Source organism: Fulmarus glacialis, unplaced genomic scaffold (assembly GCF_000690835.1).
Source record: "Fulmarus glacialis isolate BGI_N327 unplaced genomic scaffold, ASM69083v1 scaffold3484, whole genome shotgun sequence".
NCBI lineage: Eukaryota > Metazoa > Chordata > Aves > Procellariiformes > Procellariidae > Fulmarus > Fulmarus glacialis.
Genome location: NW_009208485.1, coordinates 32,988 through 58,190, shown reverse-complemented (window position 1 = coordinate 58,190; position 25,203 = coordinate 32,988). Strand labels below are relative to the sequence as shown.

At 42.1% G+C, this 25,203-nt stretch overlaps 1 protein-coding gene across 1 annotated transcript in view; it reads left to right on the top strand.

The window, feature by feature from the left end:
* Window positions 1-4,742: 4,742 nt before the first annotated feature.
* The window catches only part of LOC104075828 (ankyrin-2-like), a gene marked incomplete at its 3' end in the record, with an annotated part of 53,084 nt that continues 32,623 nt past the window's right edge, over window positions 4,743-25,203 (top strand). The window contains exons 1-3 of the mRNA XM_009576482.1: window positions 4,743-4,868; window positions 12,777-12,875; window positions 14,317-14,415. Of these exons, the coding sequence (XP_009574777.1) occupies window positions 4,743-4,868; window positions 12,777-12,875; window positions 14,317-14,415 (324 nt within the window). The remainder of the gene's footprint in view (window positions 4,869-12,776; window positions 12,876-14,316; window positions 14,416-25,203) is intronic.

Below are 25,203 nucleotides of genomic sequence, written 5' to 3'. Positions count from 1 at the left end.
TTAAAAATTATTATTATATATGTAAAAGTATTATTATTATTAATTAGTTTAAAAGAAAGTTCTAAATTTCTTCTCGCAAATGTTTGTCCAAAGGACAGTGTGGACTGGCATCCTTGGCAAAGCCAAGGAAGAAGTGAAAGCCGTGTATAAAAAATGGTATCCTTGGCTTACACGTGAAGAGATTGCTTGGAAGTTTCCAAGCGAGGTGTGCTTGAATGAATAAGAAAGGTGAAGCTGATCGAGACTAACTATGTTTTTCAGGCAACAGTATGCGAAGATGAGTGCAGTAGTGTTTGAGTGGATTGCAAAATTGAATTGCAAGACGTTTTTCAGTCACCTAAATAAGTTTCTTGTAAACATAATTTTTTTTCATATTCAGTGTATTCAGTTTAAGCCCTTTAGCATGGGGGCATTTTTAGAGTCTGGGGTTTCTGTCATACCTAGAGCAAGAGTTCTCTTCCAGGACACACTCTCATTCATCTGATAGTAATAGCAATAACTTAAAAAAAGAACTTACAGGTCTAAATTTGTAACAACTTTTTTACCATTCTTAAAGAAACTATCCTGGCTTTATTTGCAATATGTTGATAGATGTTTCTCCAAAATAAAGGAATATAGTCTGTGTTTTCAGTTTTATGCTTAGTTTTCAGGGCTTGTTATTGCTTGGCTTGCTCATTAGATTAACGTGAATGCTAGGGGAGTGGGATAGCAATTGAATAATTCATACCAAAGAGAGCAGATGTTAGTGAAATAAATAGGTGAATTTGCACATTACCTGTGGATTTTATTAATGATTTTTTATTCAGATTATTCCATTAATATTTTAGTAAACAAATTTTAGAACTAAAATATTATTTGCTTGTACACAATACTCTATTAAAATTAGGTTTATCAATTTTTTTCTATTTTGTGGTGAAAAGTATCATCTAAGTATCACTAAATAACCTAATGACAGAAAAATGATGGAAAGTATGTGCTTTACTAAAGAAAAGAAAGATATTTCCATTGTGAGTTTAAACTTTCCCCCGTCATTCATGTTACTTTTACATTTTCATTTAATCAAAAGTATTCCCTTTTTGGCAGAGTATGTTGCAGGTATAAGACGTTTGAAGCTGCTCTGTCCTTTGGGAAATGTCTAGGGATGGAATCTACTAGTATCAAATAGTGGAAAAAATGGAAGTAAAAAATATTATTTTAGGTTTTGTATGGAGAAAACACCCATATTGTTTTATCTCTTCTGATCACTGTTCAGATTAAGATAAGAAATAATCAGGATTTTCCTTACTGTGTCCTGAGACACAGTTGCAGCTCCTGATATAAATTGTGTCCAGGAGCTGAGCTGCTAGTTGCTGTGGACATACCTGTTATAAATAAATAACATATTTAGAAAACAAAGCTGTATTTATCTTTGGAATTAGTAAGGAAATTGTGTTATGACTGTGTTAAGCTGTGATGGCTAATAAATTGCTCTCCAGGGCAGCTAGAGGGAAAAGGGCTGTTGAAACAGCATTTCTAATGTTTTTTGAACAACTGAGGTGAAAGGTATGTGTTTTCCAAGTCAATCATCAGACTGAAAGCTTGAGTTGGTTCCTGCTCTGATATGAAGGTAGGCTTTAGAAGAAATGCTATGAAATGCTACGAAACCCAAGTTTTCTTTGGTAGCAAGAGCAATAATCCCATGTGAAATTGCAAGTCTTCCTTTTTCTGCAAGAACTTTAACAAAGTCTTTCGGCAGCGTGCTCTGGAGTAGCACCCCACCAGCGGTGCTGGTGGCAAATCTGGGATTTGGGTTGCAATTACTGTATCTCTGAACCCTCGGTGAAGAAATGGAACTTTTGTTTTCTCCTTTGATAGCTGGAAGCCACTTGTATGAAAATCATTAGTAAATTGCTTCAGAAACCTGTAAGGGGATTACTTTGGAGGGGCAGAAAGAATTTTTCAAAGGCAGTGTTTATGCATCTTCTTCCTTTGGCTTACCTGTGGGGTGCCCTAAACCTATTATTGTAAGAAAGAGCTTTGTACTGTTTTAACCCGTCTCTTCTGCATTTCTGGTGCATCTTTGACTTCAGTGGTTCAGTTCTAATGAAGAATTTCTTGGTCTGTTGGTTATTTAATGCCCAAATCCTATCTTGGCCTTCATAAAATTTTAGAAGGAATTTTTTGGAGCTGTGTAGTTGCTGCACGTCCTCATATATCTTCAGTGGGTCCTAAAACACTTCTTCATTTTGAAGTTCAAAGGAAGCAGGAGGAGGTGTAGCGCTCCGCAGTGCCGGTCTCCTCCCGTAGGAGCACTTGCTGGAATTGTTTCACCAAGAGCAAGACCAAATCCCATTCAAAATGTGCACTCACACAGTAGAAAGAGCACTGGGCAGTCTGGGCATTATAGAAATATTACGTACTACTTTATCCCACTGAACGCGGGATGGTCGGCCAATTGATTCTCCTTAGCCACCCCACACGAAGCACCTGATCCTGTGACCTGGGGTGCGGAAGTCTGAGGTTTGCCTTGCTATTTTGGTGAGATCTTAGCCGGGAAGCAAACATTCCGTGGGTGGTATTTTTAGCTGACTAGCTAACGTGTGTCCAAGCAGATTAAAACCTTGTAGCTCACTTGCGTTAGCAATGCAATTCTGATTGCCCTCAGATGGTAATCAGAGAGTAGCCATGGGTTTTTACCTTGTTTCAGAAAACTGTAAACTTAAATATGTTTTTATCACTGGTCAGTCTTACCTATATAACATAAATTGTTTTACATAGTGTTATAAAAAGGTACTTAAATTTTCTGCCTAAAATACTACCTCCCCTTTCAGGAAAGTTATCACTGCTGTAAAAATACCCCGTTAAACTTTCACCATTGATACGACTGTAATGTGATAGAATGTTTTAGGTTGGCTGTTTTGTAAGTCTGTCATATCAGTCCAGTTACTTTTGCTTCGTAGCCTAGGGACCTACATTTGCAACGCTTATTTAAGTGACTACTGCCATCAAATTTAATAGGACTGTAGCCGTGATTTAAAATAAATATGCAAGTAAGCGTCTGCATCAGTCCTGAAAAACGTCTTGACCTTCTAGTGAAATCAGTGGCATTTCTGTGAAGGGGGACTTGAAAGCTCAGGCTGTATGGTGTCCAACTTTCTCCTAACTCTTAGCCAGATTTAATCAAAATGACCACTAACTGGACAACGGCTATGAATTTTGAAAGTAAAATCGCTTAAAGGTTGTTTTTAAACAACATTAAAATCAGTAAATCATTCAATAGAAATGTCACTTAAGCTCTGTTTTGTAACTCGTGCATCATGAGATGGGCTAGAACTTCAGTGCACCATCCGAATAGAAACTTCAAAGACTATTCACCTTCATAGACTGTAGCGTCAGGTTCAGTTTGCTGGCGGCACAGTTTATTCTGTTTGACTCCAAGAGTGGAAGAGCTGTAAAGAGGAGGAGTTCCTGGTAAAAAGATGCGGGGATTCAGGGAAAGTTTGGGAGCAGAGGAGAAGACTGTGAACATGCTGCCCTGCCAACGGCATCCTGGCCTGTATCAGAAGTCGCGTGGCCAGCAGGAGTGGGGAGGTGATCGTGCCCCTGTACTCGGCCCTGGTGAGGCCGCACCTCGAACACTGTGTTCAGTTTTGGGCCCCTCACGACAAGAAGGACATGGAGGTGCTGGAGCGTGTCCAGAGAAGGGCAACGAAGCTGGTGAAGGGTCTGGAGCACAAGTCTGATGAGGAGCGGCTGAGGGAACTGGGGCTGTTTAGCCTGGAGAAGAGGAGGCTGAGGGGAGACCTCATCGCGCTCTACAGCTACCTGGAAGGAGGTTGTAGCGAGGTGGGGGTTGGTCTCTGCTCCCAAGTAACCAGCGATAGGACGAGAGGAAATGGCCTCACGTTGCGCCAAGGGAGGTTTAGACTGGACATTAGGAAAAACTTCTTTACTGAAAGAGCGGTCAGGCCTTGGAACAGGCTGCCCAGGGAAGTGGTGGAGTCGCCATCCCTGGAAGTATTTAAAAGACGTGTAGATGAGGCGCTTAGGGACATGGTTTAGTGGGCATGGGGGTGTTGGGTTGACAGTTGGACTCGATGATCTTAGAGGTCTTTTCCAACCTTAATGGTTCTATGATTCTGTGACATACGTTGACTGTGCTATCTGTCTTGGCCAAGGGTTCTGTGAATAACAACTATTGATGAAAGGTGTCGTTGGTGTGGCATCCCTGGTTATATTCCCATATCCCTGCACATAACAATTTTAAGAAAAACTCCTGTGCTCGGGCTACGTTTGGGAACACGATGAGCGTGCCTATGCTGTTAAAGGACCTGCCTCCCCAGTTTCCCCCCTGAGTCCTGGTTCCCTAATCATCCACCCTGTAGGTGTATTAGTTGGCTCTCAGGCTCCTCCTGGCATAAAGCAGCAGGTTTTCTCTGAGGTGAGACCTGGGAGCAGTTCAGGGGATGTTCAGTTCGGGGGACCACTCTCCTCGGGCAGCGGGGAAAGCCTGCGCTGGGGGTGCTGCTGCTCCTTACAGCCCCCCGCTACATCCGAGCAAACCTCCATCCCATAAGCCTTGTCTCAGGCCACGAGCCACGTTGTGCACAACTGACTCGTGGCGAATTGAAAAAGAAAAATCCCTCTTCTTTAATAGCCTGTGGTCCAGAATTCATGTTATTTCAGGAAGTTTCACCCAGAGAAAACAAACGCGCGCACGCGGCGGCTTTGGGTCGTGGTGCACCACGTAGGAGCAGGAGAAGATGGCGGGCAGGCGACGCGTGGTGCCCAGGCTGCTGGTGGGAGACCTGGTGCAGGCAGCGTGTAAGCTCTGCTGTCTCGCGCTGCCTGGGGGCTGGGGCACAGGCGCACCGACAGAGGAGTTTGGGGTGCGGGGGATAGATTTTCAAAGGTTCTTGGTATTCTCAAGATCTCCAAGTCCTTAGTTCTGTGGAAAATTAGCTACGTGTTCAGTTTTAAAACTGCATTTAAGTCCTAATTAGTTTAAGTATGCAGCGAAGTGCTAGTCTGAAGAAGGTTGTTTTCCTGAACTGGAGCTTTGTACTATCCAAATGTTATCTATACCACCAAGAAAGCCTCCATAAAATTCCTTGCTCCTTTTCTGATACTTCTATGCTGACATTCAGACTGGAAAAATGTCAAAACTAATTAAAAAAACCCACAATTGTGGCCACTATTTATATTTGAAAAATGAGTAGCTGGAAGAATAAGAATTGAAATAATCTAAAATATTTTGAGACATCACCTTCCCTGCTGAAGAAAAGCTGCAGATGATTAAAGTAGGCCTGCGTCAAATGGAAGTCAGGACACAAAAGTGAGAGCAGTTCTGTTGTCTGTGCCAAGGAATCTAATGATGAGCAGGATAAGAACTGGGGCTTTCCATGTGCTGCTTATTGAAAACATATAGAAAGAATCTTGTCGTACTGTCTAGAAGAAAGTTTCCATTAAGAGACCTACTGTCCAGAATAACCTGCCGAGTTAAATGGGACACAACCTGGCGAACTTCCAGTTCCCCAGTTAGGAAGAGAGTAAATCTAGACTCAAGTTCTTCTGTTCAAATAGATCCAGCAAATTTTATGCCTTGATTATAAGCACCAATATTAGCAAAAAGGATCACCCCCAGGACAGAGCGCGGTTAATACGATAATCACTTGGAAGCATTACAAGTTGTTTTTTTCTTTCCAGTGTTCGTATTCTCTTGCTTGCTATGAGAGGAATATGAGGAGGGTTGCTGCAGGTTTATCTCCTGTGGGAAGTGCTTCCCGCCTGCAGCTGGCTGGCAGAGCTCCTCTTGCGCTGGAGAGGTGAAATCAGAGCCAGATGAATGCAAACGTCAGAATAGATGCTGCGTAATTTCTTAGTGGCTTGAAATAGATAAAGCGTTCCTGGATGATGGGTGGCAACACCACCAGCTTTCAGAATCTGCGGGTTTGCACTGTGGTGAAGATCAAAGCTGGACTTATACCTGCGCTTATTAGGGTAAAAAAAAAGCGGTTGACTAGCGCGCAAAACAGAAAAATCCCATATTGACATGATTTAATTAAGTAGTTTTACCTGACATCTGGGTTGAGTTAACTCGGGAATTTTCTAGACTGTATGAAGTGTTTTGAGCTCTTGACAAACAGTACAAAAAACCCCCACTAAAATAACCCCTTTGGATCTAGGAATAAAATTAATCTCTAATTTGGCTTGTCTCAGCCCTGTTAGCCAGGAAAAACTTCTCTCCGTGCACTGGCTAATCCGTTTCCCTGAAGACGTTGATTACTCTCAGGGAGTTCCCGGGGACAAAGGATGAACTGGGGTGGGCATCGTGAGCCTCACCCCCGAGCCTTCCCCACCCGGTGAGCACGAACAGGCACTTCAGCTTCTTGCAAACTCCGATTCCGGGGCCATGTGAAATTGCTCACAAAGCTTTTTCATAACCGAGACCCTCAGCTTCTATCGATTAAGCATCACTGGTGTACTGTAGATTTTATTAGGAGTGGGAGCTGACTCCTCTTCTAGAGGTTAGGGAATAGTGAATAAGCCACGGCAGCTGCTTCTGCGGCCTTAGAGTTATTCCTCCTCCTCCGAGGGCTTTGCACGGGCTGTCTACGTGGTTGTGTTCCAGCTGTCGAAGGGCAAAAGCTAACACGCTCGGTGCAGAACACAGGGGATGTGTTTTATTTTTAAGAGTGAGATTTCTGAATGCTCTTTCAAAAATGAAGCTTTGTATAGGCAGGATTTTTTTTTCTCGGTATAATGCCATTTTTAGACTAGATCCCATCTCGGAAAACAGTACGTAACCTTACGAGTAAGCTTTTCTGAACAGAGATAACATAAGAAGAGGCTTTCTTCAGTTTTAGCATTTGTTTCTCAGATCCTAAGGTTTCATAGAGATCTGTCTGTATAGATAATCAAAGTATTTCCCCAATGTAACCGTTTCCAAAATCTGATGGAACTTAATGTTTCTGGATATGCTGAATACAGGGATTAGTTACAGTTGTTAATCTAGTTATATAGTTAATAATTGTTATTACTTAATTATGCTTTGTTGAATGCTACCTTCATACCAATTATTATGGAATTGCTTACTTTACTTTGAATTCGAGCGCCATCATCTATTCTGAAAAATCATAAATAATTTCTATTTGTTTATTTCTGGAGTGAGTTAGAAATGTCAGGGGACAAAATTCCCCTGGTTTAAAAACAGTCCCCTTAAAAAAATCTAATTACTGGTATTTTATAGGATGAAAAACTGATAGCCGTTGGAAATCTCCGATTCCTTTACAGCTATTTTCCTTATGTTACAAATGTAGTTATTTTAGGACCTGGTTGCTATTTCTCGTTATTGTGGCAAGAGAAAACAACTTGCTTCTGAATCAATGTTCAAAATGTTGACTAGCAAAACGAACTTTAAGTTTACAGGATGCGTTTGTGCAGCCCGTAGCTCTAGCAGAAGTTAGACCCACAAATCTGACAAGTCGAAGGGTTCGTCAGCCGCCTGCTGTGTTTTGAAACAGGATTGGCGATCCAAAAGGCAACGTAAAGGAAGGTTTCCCCCTCTTGTCTTTGGAGGCTTGTCGGTTTTCGTGGTGATAGAGTTACTTTCTTGGGAGGAAAAATCTGATGGAATTTGGCATTTGTTTTGAAGAAGTCTTCTGTATTCACAAGGAATGTGTGTGAAGTCTGATCCCTTGAACAGAACTGGATTCAAATATTAGGTAGTTTTGGGGGGCCCCCGGCTCCAAGGCTCTTAAAAACTTAGATCTGTTTGGCTTTTGCTCTCGTTTTGTTGGCTTCTTTATAATTTGATTAGTGCCTTTACTGCTTCGGTTACAGTGAGACAGAGCACCAGCTATTAATTACTCCCTCCTTTAATCCAAATGGAAAGCCGCTAACGCTCCCCGTAGCGCTAACTATAGACTGAAGTAGCACCGTGGTCATGATGAGGTCGCCAGTGTCACGTGTTGATGTCACTCAGTAGGTTAATTCATTTTCATGAATTCATAGGCTATAAAGCAACATCAAGGGAGAATGTTCATAATCTGAAATTATTTTTCTTTTTTCAACCGTCCACTTTATTTCTTTGTGGTATTTTTGGGAAAAACGTCAGCAAACCTTCGGACTTGAGGAGGCCATCCCCAGCTCTCTAACGTCCCCTTTCCCAAATCCTTCTTGAAAAAAAGGGGTTGACCACATGCACTTTTTACTTCCCCAAGAGATTCATTCAGAGGAGAGAATTCGCAGCAACCTTAGACTGACGTCTGTTAAAGAGACGGAGAAAAGTATTTGACTTTAACAAAGGCTATGATATTGCTTTTCAGTCTCAGCCTCTACTGGTGTGTGCAGATGCCGCCTTAACTCTGGCAAAACAGGCAGAGGAGTTAGCACGACCATGCAGTTTGTCACAATAGCTTTTTAATTTTCCTTGTGTTTGTAACTTGTGCTTTGCTGTTGACCTGTTACATATATTTAAGCCAGTGAACACAGCGTCAGGGGGAAGAACTTGGTAAAAGTGCGTTGCGTTTCATGCTTCAAGAGAATGTCGAAACACTAGAAAAGTAGATTTTTGTGTTGTTTTGTTTTTGGTGACTTTCATGATGTTTTTTCTGTAAGTTGCTTAAATGCCATTCTAACCTTGTGTGGCAAAGGCAAGAGTAATTAGAAACTCGAATGCTGGCAAATCTTCCTGGAAAGGGTTGCATCCCAACTTCCATCAGAGTCGATGGGAGTTACAAGGGGTCAGACTCTTAGTGTAAAGGAAAGAAGGGGGTTAATTTTGTTAATACACATTCTCGCTTCCTCATGCTCTTAAAGATATTAAGTACTTAATGAATACCTTCAAATGGAAGTAAACTTCAGGGAGGTAGGAATGATTGTATTTAACCAAGGTTGTTTTCTTTAGTGCCAAGACCATTATATGCTGAAGTAACACAAGCAAATATTCAACTTGTATAAAGAATTTTCCCCCGGTTCCTTCAAACGCTTTCTTCCCCCACCTATACGTTTTTACGTTCCTTGTACTTCTTGCTAAGTCTCACCGGCAGAAGGTGAGTAAAGCTTCCTAGGACTACCAGGTTATCGTCTATACCTGTCACAGCTGAGCTTTAGGGGAGGATGTAAAAGCTCGCGCTGTGCCCCCGTTGCAGCTTTGGGTATGCAGCTTGCCAGTGAAGCTGCGGTAACGCCAGACAACTGCTGGGGCTGTATTTTGTCTTTTCAATAAGTCAGTACCGCCACAGAAGGAAGCGATCCTTGGCTCGGTGGTCATGCTTCCGCGCCGTGCTCTCCCCTGCGCGCTGGCAGAAGCACGTGTGCGGCCTCACACCGAGCGACGGAGGGACCCGACGTTGCAGGAAGGTGGCTGGGGATAGAAACGAGCGGAGGAGAGGACGGGAGAAGCAGAAGCGCTTCTGGTAGCGGTGCTGACTCTGCTGGTTTAAAATGTTCTTTGAACTGTAGGTTGATCTGATGCTCTGCCAAGAAGTTGCCTTTCCGATGGGTCAGTTTGCTTTGGCGTAAGAGGGTTAGGCAGGAATACTATAAGCCGTTATCGCTGTTGGACCTAACAGCCATCTGGGTGATGTCCCAGGAGGGGTAAATGGCACAAGAGGATTGACGCTGAACCGGGCAGCAGCTGAAGAACTTCCATTCCATGAGGAGCACTCCAGGAGGCAACTGGCAGAAGCAGCATGGACTTCCTTGGGTGATTTTCAGACAATAGCAGTGATTCTTAGTGCCTGTCGTATGGAAAAAAAGTGACTGACTTTCAACTGGCTTAGAAAAGGTTGGTGATTTCTGTGGCGTACAAGAAATCTGTGGGCTTTTCTGGCGTGGTGAAAATATGCAGGGTGACACTATGATAAGTGCTGGGAGCAGAAGCGGTGTGCGTGCACGTTTGTAGCACTCCACGGGATACAAAACGCCTCTAGCTCAGGGGTGGAGGAGAAAAAGAACTGAGGGAATTGGGCTCTGCAGGGAAACACTTGAAGAACCAAGCATGGAAGGCTTAGTATTGTGTTCTTTTATGAGAGTTAGAATTACAAATGAGCCTCTAAAAGAAAGGTAGTTATGGTATACGTATGCTTTGTGGAGAGGAGCAGTCCCTATGCTGTTTTGCTTAGCAGACAACTAATTTCATCTCCCCCCCACCACAACTTTTTGGTAGGCATGGAAGAGGAAAAGGGAAGCGTCAAAAACCTTTGTTGTTCTAAAATACAAGAATCCAGTTGAGAGGAACGGAGGAGGTGCGCTGATTAAATCTGAGCTTCCGTCACCGTAAGTAGCAGGGATCAGCCATGTGGGCTGGGAAATAATGACAGCGTTGGTTCTGATTGCGGAGGAACAAAGCTTGCTTGAAGGCTTCAGCCGCGCGGGCCCTCAACGTTTACGGCGCAGCGCTGGCTTCTGCTACTGCTCGTCCCGGCTTACTTTATTTAAGGAATGACGGAATCTGAGTGTGTACAGTAGGAACTGTATTTAGGGTATAGTTTCTTTTTACTGGACCTCATGTGTTCATTTGGCTTATGTTTTAATGAATAAAACAAGTATGCGGTCGGGTATGTGTCTTAGAGGTACGAACACAGGTATTTGGCTTATGTTTTAATGAATAAAACAAATCATGCGTTGCAAAGAAACTCACATCATCTATGCAACAGTATTAGCTACCAGCTGCTTAATGCGGTATGGTCAGGTATGTGTCTTAGAGGTACGAATTTTAAGAGATTGCTACTGATTAAGCACCGGGTCAAGCCTTGCTTTCTTCATACTTTGGCACACGGTAAACTAAAAAAGAAGCTTGCCCTCAACTTTGTGCTTTCAGAGGCGTGGGGGGGCCATGCGGTGTTGCGGTTTCTGTGCTGTTTGTGGCCTTCGGTCTGCTCGCAAAGAGGGGAAAAGGTTAATAACGTGTCATAGCAATACACCAGCTTTTTACAACTGTAAGGAGTCAAAGTTACCGTTCATACTCTCATAGAAAGTGTTGATGACTGTGAGATTAGATACGAGCACAGGTCTCCGTTCTCAAACAATGAGAAGAGCACTCTGCGTTTCCCCACAAAATACTATTTCAAAGCTTTCAGCCACCGTAGGTAGTAATTGTGGTTATTGAATACTCAGCTGAGATTAAAAAACAAGAAAGATTAGAGCTTTCTGAAGTGTTTTCAGCCTGCAAAAAATTCACTGACGTGTATAGTGATCCTCATCTTGATAATTATGGTCAACCTCACCGTGTAATTTTGGCTACGACTTTATCCTTGATCCAGAGCACGGCACTACCGGCACCTGCAGCTCAGTGGTCAGGGCGTAATAAGGAGTAAGGAAGATCTGGTTGCTGCTGCTTTACTCGCATAATAGGATTTGAAACCACATTTCTCATTAGCATTTCCTAACTGCCAGGCTGCGCAAGGGTATTCTTCTTCTTTTGGCAGCTTGCGAATGTAGCCTTCCTTCAGTTCCTTTGCTTTTCTCATAGTTGCACTGCTGAATTTGACCACAGAGTCTGCCTGTGCTGCTTACGTGACTGTGGAATGAAATGGAGTTACTTCAGAAATGCGTTTGGATTGCTGTGTCTGCAGCCATTGGACCCACTCCCATTAAATGCCTCCTGTGAAGTGCTAAGTGCTTTAAATCCTACTGGGAATTACAAGCTTGAACTGCCTCTGTGGATGGACAAATAAAAGACCAGAAAGCTGCCTGTTTATTTTGCAATTTAAATGACTATGAACTGCTTAGAGACAAGTAAAGTGATCAAAATTAGAGAGCGCTGAACTCGCTGCAAGTTACTCCAATACCTGAGTATCGCTTATGATGCTTGCAATATGGAAAAGAGCAGAATGCCTGAGGGCAATGGCAGTATCTGTTGCTGTCACCTGCCTGATGTACCGTGAAAAATACCGTAGGATTGTGAAAAATAGGTTGGCAGTTCAGTTACAATAGACTGTAGCTTTATATTTTTTGCCTTGGGTGGAATAGGGATACTAGGAAGCGGAAGATACAGTTTCCATGGCTGGAATTTATGAGAGAGAAAGTATCCTATTCCTATTTAATGCGAAAAGGATTTAGATGCTAACTTCCTTAGGTTGCTTTTTTTGAAAATCCTAGCTCTTATTTCATTAATTTTCTTTTCCTTTTTGAATGAGGTTACAAAAGCTCCAAGTTTAGTGAAGACTCGCTCATCAGAAGCCAGCAGAGGTACTAAGTCAAGGACAAATATAATTTGCGAGCCACACGTCATCGACAACCATTTTGGTCTACTTGTGCCGTTGGTTTTCTGGTTGATACCAGTTATCCCAGAGGAGAGGAGGGGAGTCCAGGGTTCAGGACAGCTGTATCAGCCTGGAATAATCCTGATTGAATAGACGCATCCTGTGTAAATTTGGCTAAGTCCTCTGATTTCTCTGTGCTGCTAATACCTCAGCGGGGCTAGATAAGGTTACAGTAAAGAGAAGGCAGATATGCACTCAAATTTTGAAATAACGGGCTCCACAGAAACACCCAAGGTCGTAGTCTGGGGAAATGCGAAACGATCAGAAAGGAAGGACTCTCTTATGGATACTTGCGAAATACGGTTTGTTTTGATGTCTTTGTTGCTATGAGAAAAAAGTTATCGGAGAAGTTTGTCACACAGCGCCTTGGCTTAACTAGCCAAGTCCAAAATATCTGACTTATGTAGACAGTCAGCTAAGGGATGTAATAGTATTCCAGCTACTAATCTTCTTCTTGTACCAGGGTAAGGTAGGAATGTGTGTCTTCAGAGCTGATATTTGTAATTGATACGGCTCTTGTGCTTACAGAATGGACTCAATGCTCTGCACCTGGCGGCTAAAGAAGGCCATGTGGGACTGGTACAAGAATTATTGGAAAGAGGGTCGGCTGTGGATTCTGCCACTAAGGTAATTCATGCACGTCTGTAAGGTTATTCACAAAAAGTCAAATACGTGGGAGAAATTTAGAAGAAAAAAAATCATTAAAGTACAAAATAAGATAATATAAATAGCTCACCGTTATTTAAAATGTTATTTCTGTTATGGCCTGCGAGTCTATGTTCTTTGCTGGATGAAGCTCATCGGTAGTAAATGACGGGGGAAAGCTTATTGTTTGTGCAATCTGTTTACAGGGGAAGCATTACAAGGTTTTAGCAATGCCAGATTTTTCAAAGTAGTAGATTTTTTTCAAATCTGTGAAGATTGGTGATTGACTGTATCCTATACAGAGCCTTTTCACTCAAGGGCACGATGGAAAAAACACCTGTGTGATGATTTGTTTTGCCTTCTGCCTTTCCACAGGCAGGCGCATGCGTATGTCCAAAACGTTTACTCAATGTGGGTCTTGTCTGTGGGTGGTAAATCCCTTGTGATGGGCCACATTTGTTGGCTTGAACGATGGAACGTTTGACTGCTGGTGTCTAGGTTGGCTGGCTGTGCTCAGCCTTTGCATTCAGTTGCCACCGTTGTGTCCCTGCGGGTCTCTTATTTTTTATGATTTCTGATGCACAGGATCCTCCATCCAGGTTAACGCTTGGTCCTCAGCTCAGAGCGCTTCTTGCTGAACTTGTGATTTCCATCGTTGATGGAAAAACAGAAGTTCCCTCCTTCAAAAACATCTTCAAGTCACCCCTCAATGAAGCTGTTGGTAGAACCACCGGGTTCTAGATAGGACTTTGGGGTTTTGTTCTGGTTTTATGAGCCTTGTTTGTTTATTAAAGCCATTTAAATATTGCTCTCGGGATGAGAGATTGGCCTGGAAGAAATACAAGGCTTTTACAAAAGCAGTGGTCTGCTGCACTGCTGCTGCTTTGTGAGAGATTATTTCTATTGGGCAGTGCATCTCCTAACTTAAAGTTAACACCTTTCAAAAATAGGCATTTTAGTTTTATCCCAATTAGAGAAGAGAAAAAAAGGTGCGTTTAAAAGGTTGGTTTCTGTTACTTAACCGTCGGATCTTCCTTTTGGGTCTTGCACTGGGAAATCTCATTTTACATGTGATTCACAGCCTGAATTTTAGGACTCCTAGATTTCAGCTATTTTCTACAGGGCATGATCTCTGGACCCAAACAAAAAAACCTGTTAGCCCGTACTGAACTTTACCTAGAATTTTGTCCCATGCCCCAATTACATTCCGTAATTTCACTCAAAAGTTACGTTAGGATATTACACAACCACTCAAGAAATCTTCATGGCTGCAACTACCGGTTCTATGCCCCGTGGTGTTTATGGAACATCATGGAACTGTAAGGTGAAAGTGTACTCAAAAAGTGAATGTTATAAAGAACTGCTGGCTGAAATTATTCCTATAGAAGGGTAACGTCTTTCATTTTTTCCCTCCCTATAACAGAAAGGGAATACAGCCCTGCACATTGCATCCTTAGCAGGACAAGCTGAAGTTGTCAAGGTTCTGGTTAAGGAAGGAGCCAATATTAATGCACAATCTCAGGTATGATGCTATTTTCCCTTTTCTTTTCTAAAAGCTATTTGGTGAAATTTTGGAAGGTAGATCTGAGATGTTAGGCAGTGATTCCAAACGTCCAAGCCTGACAAATCAATCAAATTGAGGCTTATGTAGCATTCAATGGTAAGTAAAATAAAAGTAAATAACAAATTGAAGTCATTTTATACTCACTGTGTGGTGTGGGCACTCTCATTGTTGTTGACTGAAATCTTTTAGGAATTCCTAGTGTGCTTTAATAAATTGTTTCAGAAATTTTTCAAAGTGTAGAAATACTACTTCATATCTTTGAGTTGAGTTTGGTGGGTAGTTACAAAGAAGATAATTTCTCAGAGACTTGATTTATAGAATTGCTTTTCATGGTTATTTGTTGGCTAAAAACTTGCAGATAACTTATTCCAGGCTTCTGAACTCATTCTTTATGTGATCAGAAAGAATTTAAATCAAAAGTTTGGAACGTACATTTGAATAGGGGAAATTCACCTTGTCCTGGCTGGCAAACTGTCAACAGAGCCCTGCTGTTTCCACTGGCGTGAAGCTTGTCTGCTTTTCCAAAACGTGCCAACGAACGTGGTGATGTTGCAGAGATGTTTAGGAATAGGAACAATTTATCAAATAAATAATTTAATGTTTGTAAATGCTACCTTAACTATGGCAACTGGCTGTAGCTATGAAGAACTGAACAGATGGTATAGATGAGGACTATATACGATAAAGAAACTGCATCCTTCTGAAACATCTACTCAGCGTGTGAGATTCTGAAAGCAAATCATCGAGCTAATGAACAGTGTTCAAATTGAGTCCTAGTGCGTCATTCAATGACCACAAATGCCGCTTTTGCAGTAACGGCGTAAGCTAAGATGATGAGAAAAACAAGTCGCCCTTCAGGGGTAGATTAATTTCAAATTAAACTTCCCTAGCACTTGCTGTCTGTAGGCAAGATAATGGCCCTCAGCTCAATCTTGCTGGGATACGTGAGCAGAACAAGAAGAGAGTGATCTGATTTAACAGTGCAGCTAGGAACTACCTTTGGTTGGGCTCGATGATCTTAGAGGTCTTTTCCAACCTTTACGCTTCTATGATTCTGCCTTGGTTGAAGAGAGTTTCGGGATGCATAGCTGGGCCTGCGTGAGATGCTTTTCTCAATTCTCTTCTGTAACACGTTCCTTGATCGTTAGGAACACAGACAAGTTTGTAAAAAGTTTGGATTTGTTAGAATCCATCCGAAGGCTGCCTAGCTCCACATCTTGCTTGCCCAGACCTGGGAAACTGGGACCTAGAGGTTTTTTTGCTGTTTGATGTTGCAAACTTATGATGGACAGTGTAAAGTAAGTAGAGAGCAGGAGATGGATGAATAGGTTTATAAAATGAATAGGTTTGTGTGTATCTTCATCACATTTTGAGACAAGAGAGAGAAACTGAAAAGATCTTTAAGCTGCCTGACTCCAAGATTTTTTAAAATAGTTCCTTTAGTATGCTTTTTGCCCCAAAGCGACTGCTAAAGAGCTTTCTTAGGACAACTGATCATCAATTACTCCCCGTGCTCTACTTCCATTAAAGATGAGAAATGTTGTAATTCTGTTGCTCCAAAATTTAGCAAACTCCTTTCATAATGACCTAACTGGATGATTTCTTCATACATTTATCAGCCTTTTCATGTGTATAAGAAGATAAAAAAGTCTTTAATGTTAGGATTTTGAGCATGGTAAGAGAAATAATTGTAAAAATGATACTCTTGTGAAGCATTATCTCTCAAAAAGTCTTCATAAACGCTTTTCCTTATGCTGGAAAAAGAAATGAAGTTTTCTAAATTTAAAAATAAAAAAAAAATCCTGCCAGAATTGGAAGTTGTTTTCACAGGTATTATTTTATACACTGTTCTAGTTTTAAACACATTTATTGTTAGCACTGGATGTTCCGTGTAATGTGCACAGACCTGTTAACAGGCATTTGCTACTTGAATTAGTTGGCTGAATCTGATGGAGGACCTTTTTTCCCCGGTACCCCTCACTGGTTGCCTCCAGACAGCATGAATTCAAACTGCTGTGATATATATGCCCTGGATTTGCGCCACGTTGTCTTAATTAAACAAGTCCCGCTGACTTGAACGGGAGGGTGAGTCCTTAGTGCAGTGTGATCCGGCTGTGGGGGGCTTTGGGTTTTTGGCATTCCCAGTGGAAGGTGTCCCTTTGTCGGGACCGCTCTGTCCTGTGGTTTCCTGGTCAAAGCACTGCCGTGAGCCCAACAGTAAACGGAGGGAGAGGCGCGTGAACTAGATCTGCCTTCTTTTGGTAACTCTTGAATGCTCTTGGGTAGTATTTGTTGATAGTGTTCAGCACTTTGAATGGTATTTGTGGGTGAGCGTTCACACACACGTTCCCGTGTAGCCAGTAATTTGAATATGAATGAACAGATGTTGCCTATATGATGGGTGGGAAGGATGTATTTTTTTTTTAAGTCAGGGCTCTGAGCAGACTCCTAAGAATTTGGTTCTAACACTGATTTGCCTGAGGCTTGCCTTGGAAGATTAAATAAAAAAGTAATTTCTCTATACCCCATGAATGGAATGAGGATAATGAATGCTGCCTTTCTACTCAAGATTGCATTGACATGCTCAAGAATCACCTATGTCATTGAAAATAAATAAGGGGGGAGGGGGGAGAAGAAAAACAGAAACTTCAAAATTAATAAAGAATAGACACTTGATTTGTGATAAAAGATTAAGAAAGACGCAAGGATACCTAAGTACAGCTGGTAAAAAAAGAAAAATATGAAGTTATATAGAAAAAGGAAAAGGGAATGATTCAACAGAATATGCTTGAATGCTCAAATGTTAAGGTTTTTTTGTCAGGAATATGTCATTGATGAAAAAGTGGAGAGAGAAAAAAAATCATATCAGGAAAGAGCTTAATTGAGAAAGTCAGAAATGAACAAAAACAGAGATTAAAGGTAAATTTGAATAAAGTGAGAAATTATGACTGAAATGTTCTGTTTCTCTTTCTTATGTTGTCTCTCAATTCCATTTTTAAAAATAGATGCTCTATTGTCGCTCTTAAATCTTTTAAGAACAGTTGTTGGTATTGAGGGTATATTACGTCCTCTCCTTGGTATCTCTGTTATTTCACACTTTATTTTTTTTAGGCCCCTGCTAAATGCCATTTGTGGGTAGTATTTAATGCCAGTGAAGTTACTCAGGTTGCTCCATAACTTCCTCTCTAAAGAACTCGGTATCTGTCAAGGTCATTCTCATTTCCAGTGATGACAATTTGCCATAGTGTCAAAATTTCTTCACTGATGATAAACTGATAGATAGAAGAGTATTCTCAGCTCCAGCTTGTTCAATTTATTGTTTTTCCTTTCTTTTTCTCCATCAAATTGCATAAAAACACTGGCCTTTATCAAAACTTACCACCAGTGGCAGCTGAAATACCACACTGATTTCCCAGTTCCTTGCAACAACGAAATAACAGAATTATCTCAGAAAACGCTATTAAAAACATTGTAACCACTGAGATTACACACCCCATCTGTGCTATCTGAGACTGTTAGGCATTCCGGACTTAGATTTTACGGATTTTGTTTTTCTATTAGATTGCTGTGCCCTTCAGTTTCACGTTGGCCTTCAGAGCGGCTGTTTTGTTCATCTTCCTCTTTTAAAAAGTCTGTTCCTTTTGAGCTAATCCGTCATCACTGCTATTTTTAGAAAAGCAATTTCTATTTTGATACAAAGCCTAATTGCACCGTGATTACTAATTGAATTACTCCATTTTCACCTGCCTGCATATCATTTGAGAGCTGACATCTTCCTTGGAGTATGTTTCAGGCAAATGCTGAAACGAGGGCAAACCCAGAAACGGCCAGAGAGATCTAGAAGTTGCTGGTCCTTTTTGGCATACCTCCACCTCGAATTTGACAAGAGTGCCATTGTTTGGCGCGATTAGAATCGCCTTTTGCTACCAGTATTGCTGGAGAAAATATATTTATATAATGAGTGTCTATAAAAGGGTCACTTGGTTGACTCTGCTCATAGTTCAGTGAGCAGATCTAGACACGCGTCATCAAGTGAAAAAATCCATTTCTGCAATTTCTTTTCTTGATTTGACAGTGTTTTTTTGGTCATGTGTACATCTGACCAAGCTGCACTCGTTGATAACATAAAATCTCGTCTGGGGACTGGATGGTACAAACAATAATGTAAAGGGAGATCTTCTGGGACAGTCCAGGCTATTCCTTTGAGCTTTAATGGCATTTCCTTGCGGAGCAGAACAAGGTCATCCCATGGAATAATGTAATCTTCTGCAATACGTATTCGCTTGTGTGGGTGATCCTCTAGGCACTTCTGAATTGCAGTGGGGAATTCGGAAAAAGTCCTGGGGGGGACATAGAAATGTTCCATTACGCAGAACCATGGAAGGGGCATTGGCCGTTCTCTCCCCCCCACCCCCCCACCCATCACACACCTTCACGGAGCCCAGCCGTACCCTCCGTTCACAGCTGGATCACTTCTTTACCCCGAACCTATTCTTAGTTGTTGCTTGTGCATTAGAACCGTTGTAATCTTCCTCTCAATGAGTGTCTACCTTTGTGACATATTAGGAATTCTTAGGCCAATTTCTGATCTTTTTTCCCAGGTGGAAGAAGCGTCGCCAGATTTAGTTGGTCCAACCCTTCCCTTTGATAAATTACCGTTTGTCTTTATTGCTTTCTCTTAAAGTCAGAGTGTTATCATCTGACTCACGTATAGGCATCAGAGATGTCTGATAACTGGAATATTAGCCTGCCAAATGTGACGATACCCCTACTGCAATAATCGTAATAACTGAGTCTACCTGTGGACTGTTCCCTGCAGCAGCACTGCTGAGCTGTTCGGACCACGCATACCTTACGGAATGGATCCGTCCTGACCTTCCTCCGTTCCCAACAAGGCCAAAAAAAGTTAGCCTGGCACGAAGAGTTGCACCTCCTAGGATGAGGTGATTTGACAAATGTCAAGTGCTCGAGGTACAAAGAGCTGAGAAGTAAAAGACAAAATGATGAAATGTAATTCACTCCTGTTCAGTAACTGTAAGGGAACTAGCATATCCTGGAGTCACCCAAGAAAGAAACGATTCTCTTAAATTTTAAAATTTCTGCGACGGAGTTTAGAGCAGAAGGTGTTCCCCGTAGGCTGCTAAGGTTGTGCTCTGACCACTGCTTCGTCTAGGGGCCCTCACCGAAGGAGGAGCTACCCTTTTAATCATCAGATTATTTAAAGTGACCCAGATACAGCAAGCAAGGATTAGATAAATCAGTCCTCCCCCGAGCTGATCTTGTTATTTAAAAGCCCTCTGGTTTCCTTTCCTCTATATCCTTCTCTAAGCTCATTGCAAACACGTGAGCCAAGAAATATTTTTGTTTAAATTTGCCCCCATCCTGGTCACCGCTTCCTCTTTCAACACATCGGAGATGCTGTCGTGACTGCTAGAGAATTCTTGTCCGGACTGTTCATCAGATTGAAGCAATCCTTAGAGCGGCCCAAAATTTCCAGCCTCCACATGCTTTCCCAAAAATGAGCGGTAGGAGAGCTTGTGGCATGTCCGTATTCAGTGTTACCACAAAAGCGAAGGGAGGATTTATGTGATTCCGAGAGAAGCGATCAGCTTGCCTCTCTCGGGACACCCTAGGATTTGCTTTAGCAGAGATTGCTCTCCCCGTGGTTTGCAAAGATAATCTTACCTGCAGAATGGAGCATATTTTGCAGAGTATTTGCTACTCCATTATGACAAAAGGTTTTAATTCCACCAACTGGGCTTTCTGCTTTTATGTCAGTATATTTAGAGAGCCGGATTTTTAGTTGCAGTATATCAAGAGGAGTCACTTAGCTGCAGTTCATCGTTGCTAATGTAATTAAGGATCAGGTCCGTTATCTCTTCACTGGAAGGGAAAAAAAAGGAAGAAATGCCTTCTGGAGGATTATATGGACGTTGAGAGCTGTAAACAAAAGTAATCCATTAAGAACAATGAAAGAACAGGTATATTTATTCATCCTGCCTTAAACTGGTCCCAGTTGCAGCTGCCTGTCTCTTACAGTGATTAGCAGTTAACGATAACCAATCCTTACTCCTGATCTGGAAGTACGATCTCGGGCAGGCGCGGAAGTGGAGTTGAGCGGGATGCCTGGGCAGGGGAGGCTGACGCGGTGCTTACAGGTTGGCACAGAATTACAGGGTAGCAGAGAGTGGGAACGTGAGACGATGATTGTTAATATCAGCCCATTCATGTGGGACTTCCCCATTTCCCCCAATAATTCATACAGTTAAAGGAAAAATACCCCGGTGAGGATGCCCGGTGTACGGTGTCACCTGCAGAAGCAGCAGCGCGGTGATGTGGAGATTTGGGACGGGTTGGCTGTCTCTCAAAAGCTGCTCTGAGGATCGGGAGCTCTTAAAGAACCAAGGAGGGTGCTGAGCTGGTTTGATCCCTGTCTCTGGGATCCCAGCTGCAGCTATAAAATAACTTGAATGTGTCAGGATCTCAAGCCGAAACAAACTGGAAATATTTACAACTTCGCCTTAGTCTGTGTGGTTAACTTGCAGTCTCTGGTGAAGTGCTATAACGGGACCAATGGTCCAGGTGGAAAGATTCTAATTCAAACAAATAGAGAGGGTTTTTCAGCTAATAATGTGATACATGGCCTCTAATATTTATTTTTAAAATGCACGAGCCTGCAGTAAACCCACCTACCAGCTGGCAGGGTAGGGGCTCACCAGACCACGCCACGTTTCACCCCTGCTGTAACGACGCAATCTGCGACGGTAAGAACCAGGCGGTGGGAATGTTATCCGCTTTTATTTATGGGAGCATAGAGATAACTGAGTCACAACCAAATAAATACAAACGTTTCATTTATAATTTTAGTGCAATGTTGTCTTTCTTCCAGCCCTCAACTATATACGTAAAATAAATAGTTTTCAGTACTGCTTTTCCTGTACCGTCTTTGGAAGGCAAACCCCAAATGCTGTTTCGGACGGCTGCCCGGAATTCAAACGCGAGGCTCTGCCCCGGCTAAAGCTTTGGGGCCCTAGCCCATGCCCAGTGTCAAGGTTATGTTTTCTTGTGCATGACTAACCTATTCTCTTCCCATTATTCTCCATCAGCTCAGTTTGCATTACAGGTTCCCCCTTTGTAAAAATGACATTTCCGAGGCACAGAACATCTTCATTTCTGCCTGGCTGTGTTGCAGGCTCTGCTGGTGCTTTGCTGTTCTTGCGGAGAAAATCGTGATGTTTGAAGCTGCTAAAATAGAACGTTTGCGCTCTTTAAATTTGGCGTCTGAGCTAGGAAGTGACTTCTGGTAAAATACACTTCCCAAGAGAGGGGTTCTTGTACCGGTGAGCAGCAGGTGTCGTATACATAGTGCTACAGTCGGAGTTCGGTGTGATCTCTCATGAATGAACTTACCAAGCTCATCACAAACCCAGACAACGTCGTTTATCCATAGGCTTTATAATTATTGCAGTGGTGTAAGTATAGAGTGGAAAACACTATTTATATTACGAGGGAATTAGTGAGACAGCTGAAGGGGTGGTACTATTTTCACTGTAGGCTTCTGTGTCACTACATTTTTTTAAATTTATTTATTACAAATCAGTTTTATGATCTGTCATCTCAAACCAGTAAATACTCTTTCATTGTTTTGCTTGTTTAACCGTTTGGCCCAATAAAGTCGAATCACCAGCCTCCCTAAATCCAGTCATTCTGGCCTTTTTCCTAAATGCTTTTCTCAGCTTTAATCTTTACAGTCTACGGGACCCTGCGGGCCTCAGCACCTGCTGTGCGTAAGGAACGTAAGGATCGTCGCCTAAATGGTTAACTAACACTCGGTGGGGAATTCTGCAGTAGGGCAGAATCCGGTAGCTCTCCTGTGCCCTTACGGATGTGCCGCTTTACATCGAGTGATTCTATGCTCGCAAATGCTTACATCTAATCTGCGGGTCGTCCTTTTTACTAGCGCTTTCCAGCTTTGTTACGAAGGGAGATGCTACCCCAGGAAAATGAAAGTATACTAGTGTGCTGCTCGTTTTGAAACACGGAGGGAAGAATCTGGTCAGAAAACATAAGGTGCTTTCATCGACACCAGAAATCCACAGTCTCTAGTTTAGCTGGTTGGTGCTGTATCCAAAAGATGTTTTCACTGCATCTCTCTTTCTCGTAATGTGGATATAGGACAAAACAAGAATCCCCTCCCTGAAGGTGCTGTCAGCATCCCAGCAGTGCGGCCAGAGGGCAGGAGGCCAAGGGGGGAACAGAGTGCACTCAATCCAGGTTGAGCCAGGTGTGAAGCTGGAGCAAATCCCTTCTCTCAGAAAAAGGAAAGAATCTTGAATTATGTTTCTCAAAGGCATAGTCTGGTTTTTGCACTGGTGTTGGTTCAGCGCTTCTCCTTACGGTTGAAGTAGAACCAAACTCCCTGCTAGGGTCCCAAGGAGAACATGCAGACAGGTATCAGACTGTCTGCTGAGTATTGCAATGGTTCCTTTTACACAAATAGATCTTCTTATGATAAAGCATTTAAAGACAAAACCAAGCAGTATTCAGGTAGTACGTGTCACACCTCGGCAGCATTGATCTGAATGCTTGGTAGGCATTACAGGCTCATTGGAGAAAAAAGTGCAGGAGTTTTAGTTGTTTTCAACTTGTGAAAGTCTGCTAAAATACAGCAGTTTAAATACAGTTGTTTACTAAAAAAAAAAAAACCAAACCAAAACCCACTGAAATTTTTTTTTTAATGTATATAGTATTAAGCAGTTAATGAATATTTAGAGTTCTAGTTTTGTCAGTAAACATGTTGTTTCTAATTCTCTTTAGTCATAGATGTAATAAAGGGTAGTTTCCTCCTATCCACCTTTGCATTCTCACTTTCATGCCTGTCAGCTGAGAAAGATGGGCTCTTGATTCGAATATTCTCCATCTTTCTTTGGAGTAGCCCACTTCCCCTTGACGTATGGCAAAATGAGACTCCTTAGGCACCTTAAATTTGGCAACTTAAAATTAAATGCTGTGAGTTTCCCTTTAGCATATCTTCACAAATTTGACAATTGCCTATTTGCTGTAGTAGTCCAAATATTTGTAGTAGTCTGAATATTTCTGAGATTTTTTTCCTTGAAAAAGAATATGGATTTTATGTTCGTTTTATGGAAAATGTGGTTTAATGGAAAAGAAAGAGGAATGTGAATAATTGGTAAAGTTACTGCTATATAAAACTTCTGGATTTTGATTTAAGCTAACCAAAAAAAAAAAAAAAGCCTTTTAAAAGTTGAAGTAGGTACATTGATCCATCCTTAATTCACCCTTTTAGGCAGAGAATCTCTCCTGCTAAGATACAATCCTCTTATGAAGAGTTTATTTTTAGACTGGCTGAAAATAATGCCCTGGGCATAATGCACAACAAAGTTCCCAGGATTGTGATATTGTTGATTCTATCAAGACGCGTCTTCTTAATTTAGCTCGCAGCGTTGCATTTATTTGTAACTCTCATATTTCATTGATTAAAATTAAGTAATTGCTTGGATTGTTAGAGGATTTTTCACAGAATCACAGAACGGCTGAGGTTGGAAGGCATCTCTGGAGGTCGTCATCTGCAACGCCTCTGCTCAAGCAGGCTGCCCAGGACCGTGTCCAGATGGCTTTTGGACGTCTCCAAGGATGGAGACGCCACAGCCTCTTTTGGCAACGTGTGCCGGTGCTCGGTCACCCTGACAGTAATAAAAGTGTTTTCTGATGTTCTGAGGGACCCTCCTGTGTTTCAGTTTGTGCCCATTGCCCCTGGTCCTTTTCCTTCCCTGCATGATGTTCTCCGATTTGAGAGAGAAGAGCCTTTGCTGGAGTGGTTATTTCCTCTCCTGTGGAGATTACTGGAGACTGAGATAAAGGGAAACAGCGAGTGAAGGTAGCGTTACCTTCTTTTAATTGTTAAGGTGAGATGTAGATGTCACTGGTTTAGGCTAATATCTGGAAAAATGGGGAAAACGGGGAGATTAATTGTCTGTTGCTGAATAAAGATTTAAATCAGGAACTTACCATTCTTGTTGAAGTTGAGCAATATTCTGAAGAGTAGAAAAAATCCTGAATCAGTTAAAATCCTGAAACTTAAAAGCCCCGGAGATGATCAGGATCTTACTGCGTAAAATGATATATTAACACATATATCAGAAGATTTTATAATCTGTGTGAGCTGTTTCATGAGTAATCTGAGCTTGTCTCACCCTTGTCTCATTCTTGTCTCGTCCTTTGTGCCAATATCGGTTCCTTTTTGGGTCTGGCTTAAAGTCTAACGAGCAGAAAGACAAGGAGGCACCGGGAGGAAGGTAGGGCAATTTCACAAAGGCTTCTCTTAGGTTATGTTAGGTGCTGGGTCCTATGAAGGAAGCTCTAGAGCGTCCCAAAGGAAACCGAGCTTTTATGTGGGCAAAACTGGGGGGAGAAGGCTACCAAAACGCCAAACCAAAAACCTATGCAGTGAGATGGAGAGGCACAGGAGGCAACCGGTCTGGGTCGGGCAATCCGCTGATTGTGTTGACCTTCTGACTGGTAATTACATCTTGAAGAGTAAGTAGGAATGAGCGTTTGCTGTATGTAAACAATTGCATTAGATGTCGGTTGTCTCGTCTTCCCTGGTAATCTCAGTGATCTTCTAATACAGTCTTAAACAGTTCTGGAGGCCCTTAAAATAAAATAGGTATGTTCGTCTGGGTTTACATTAGCCGTTTAATCACAGGATACGTTCCTAACTCTTGT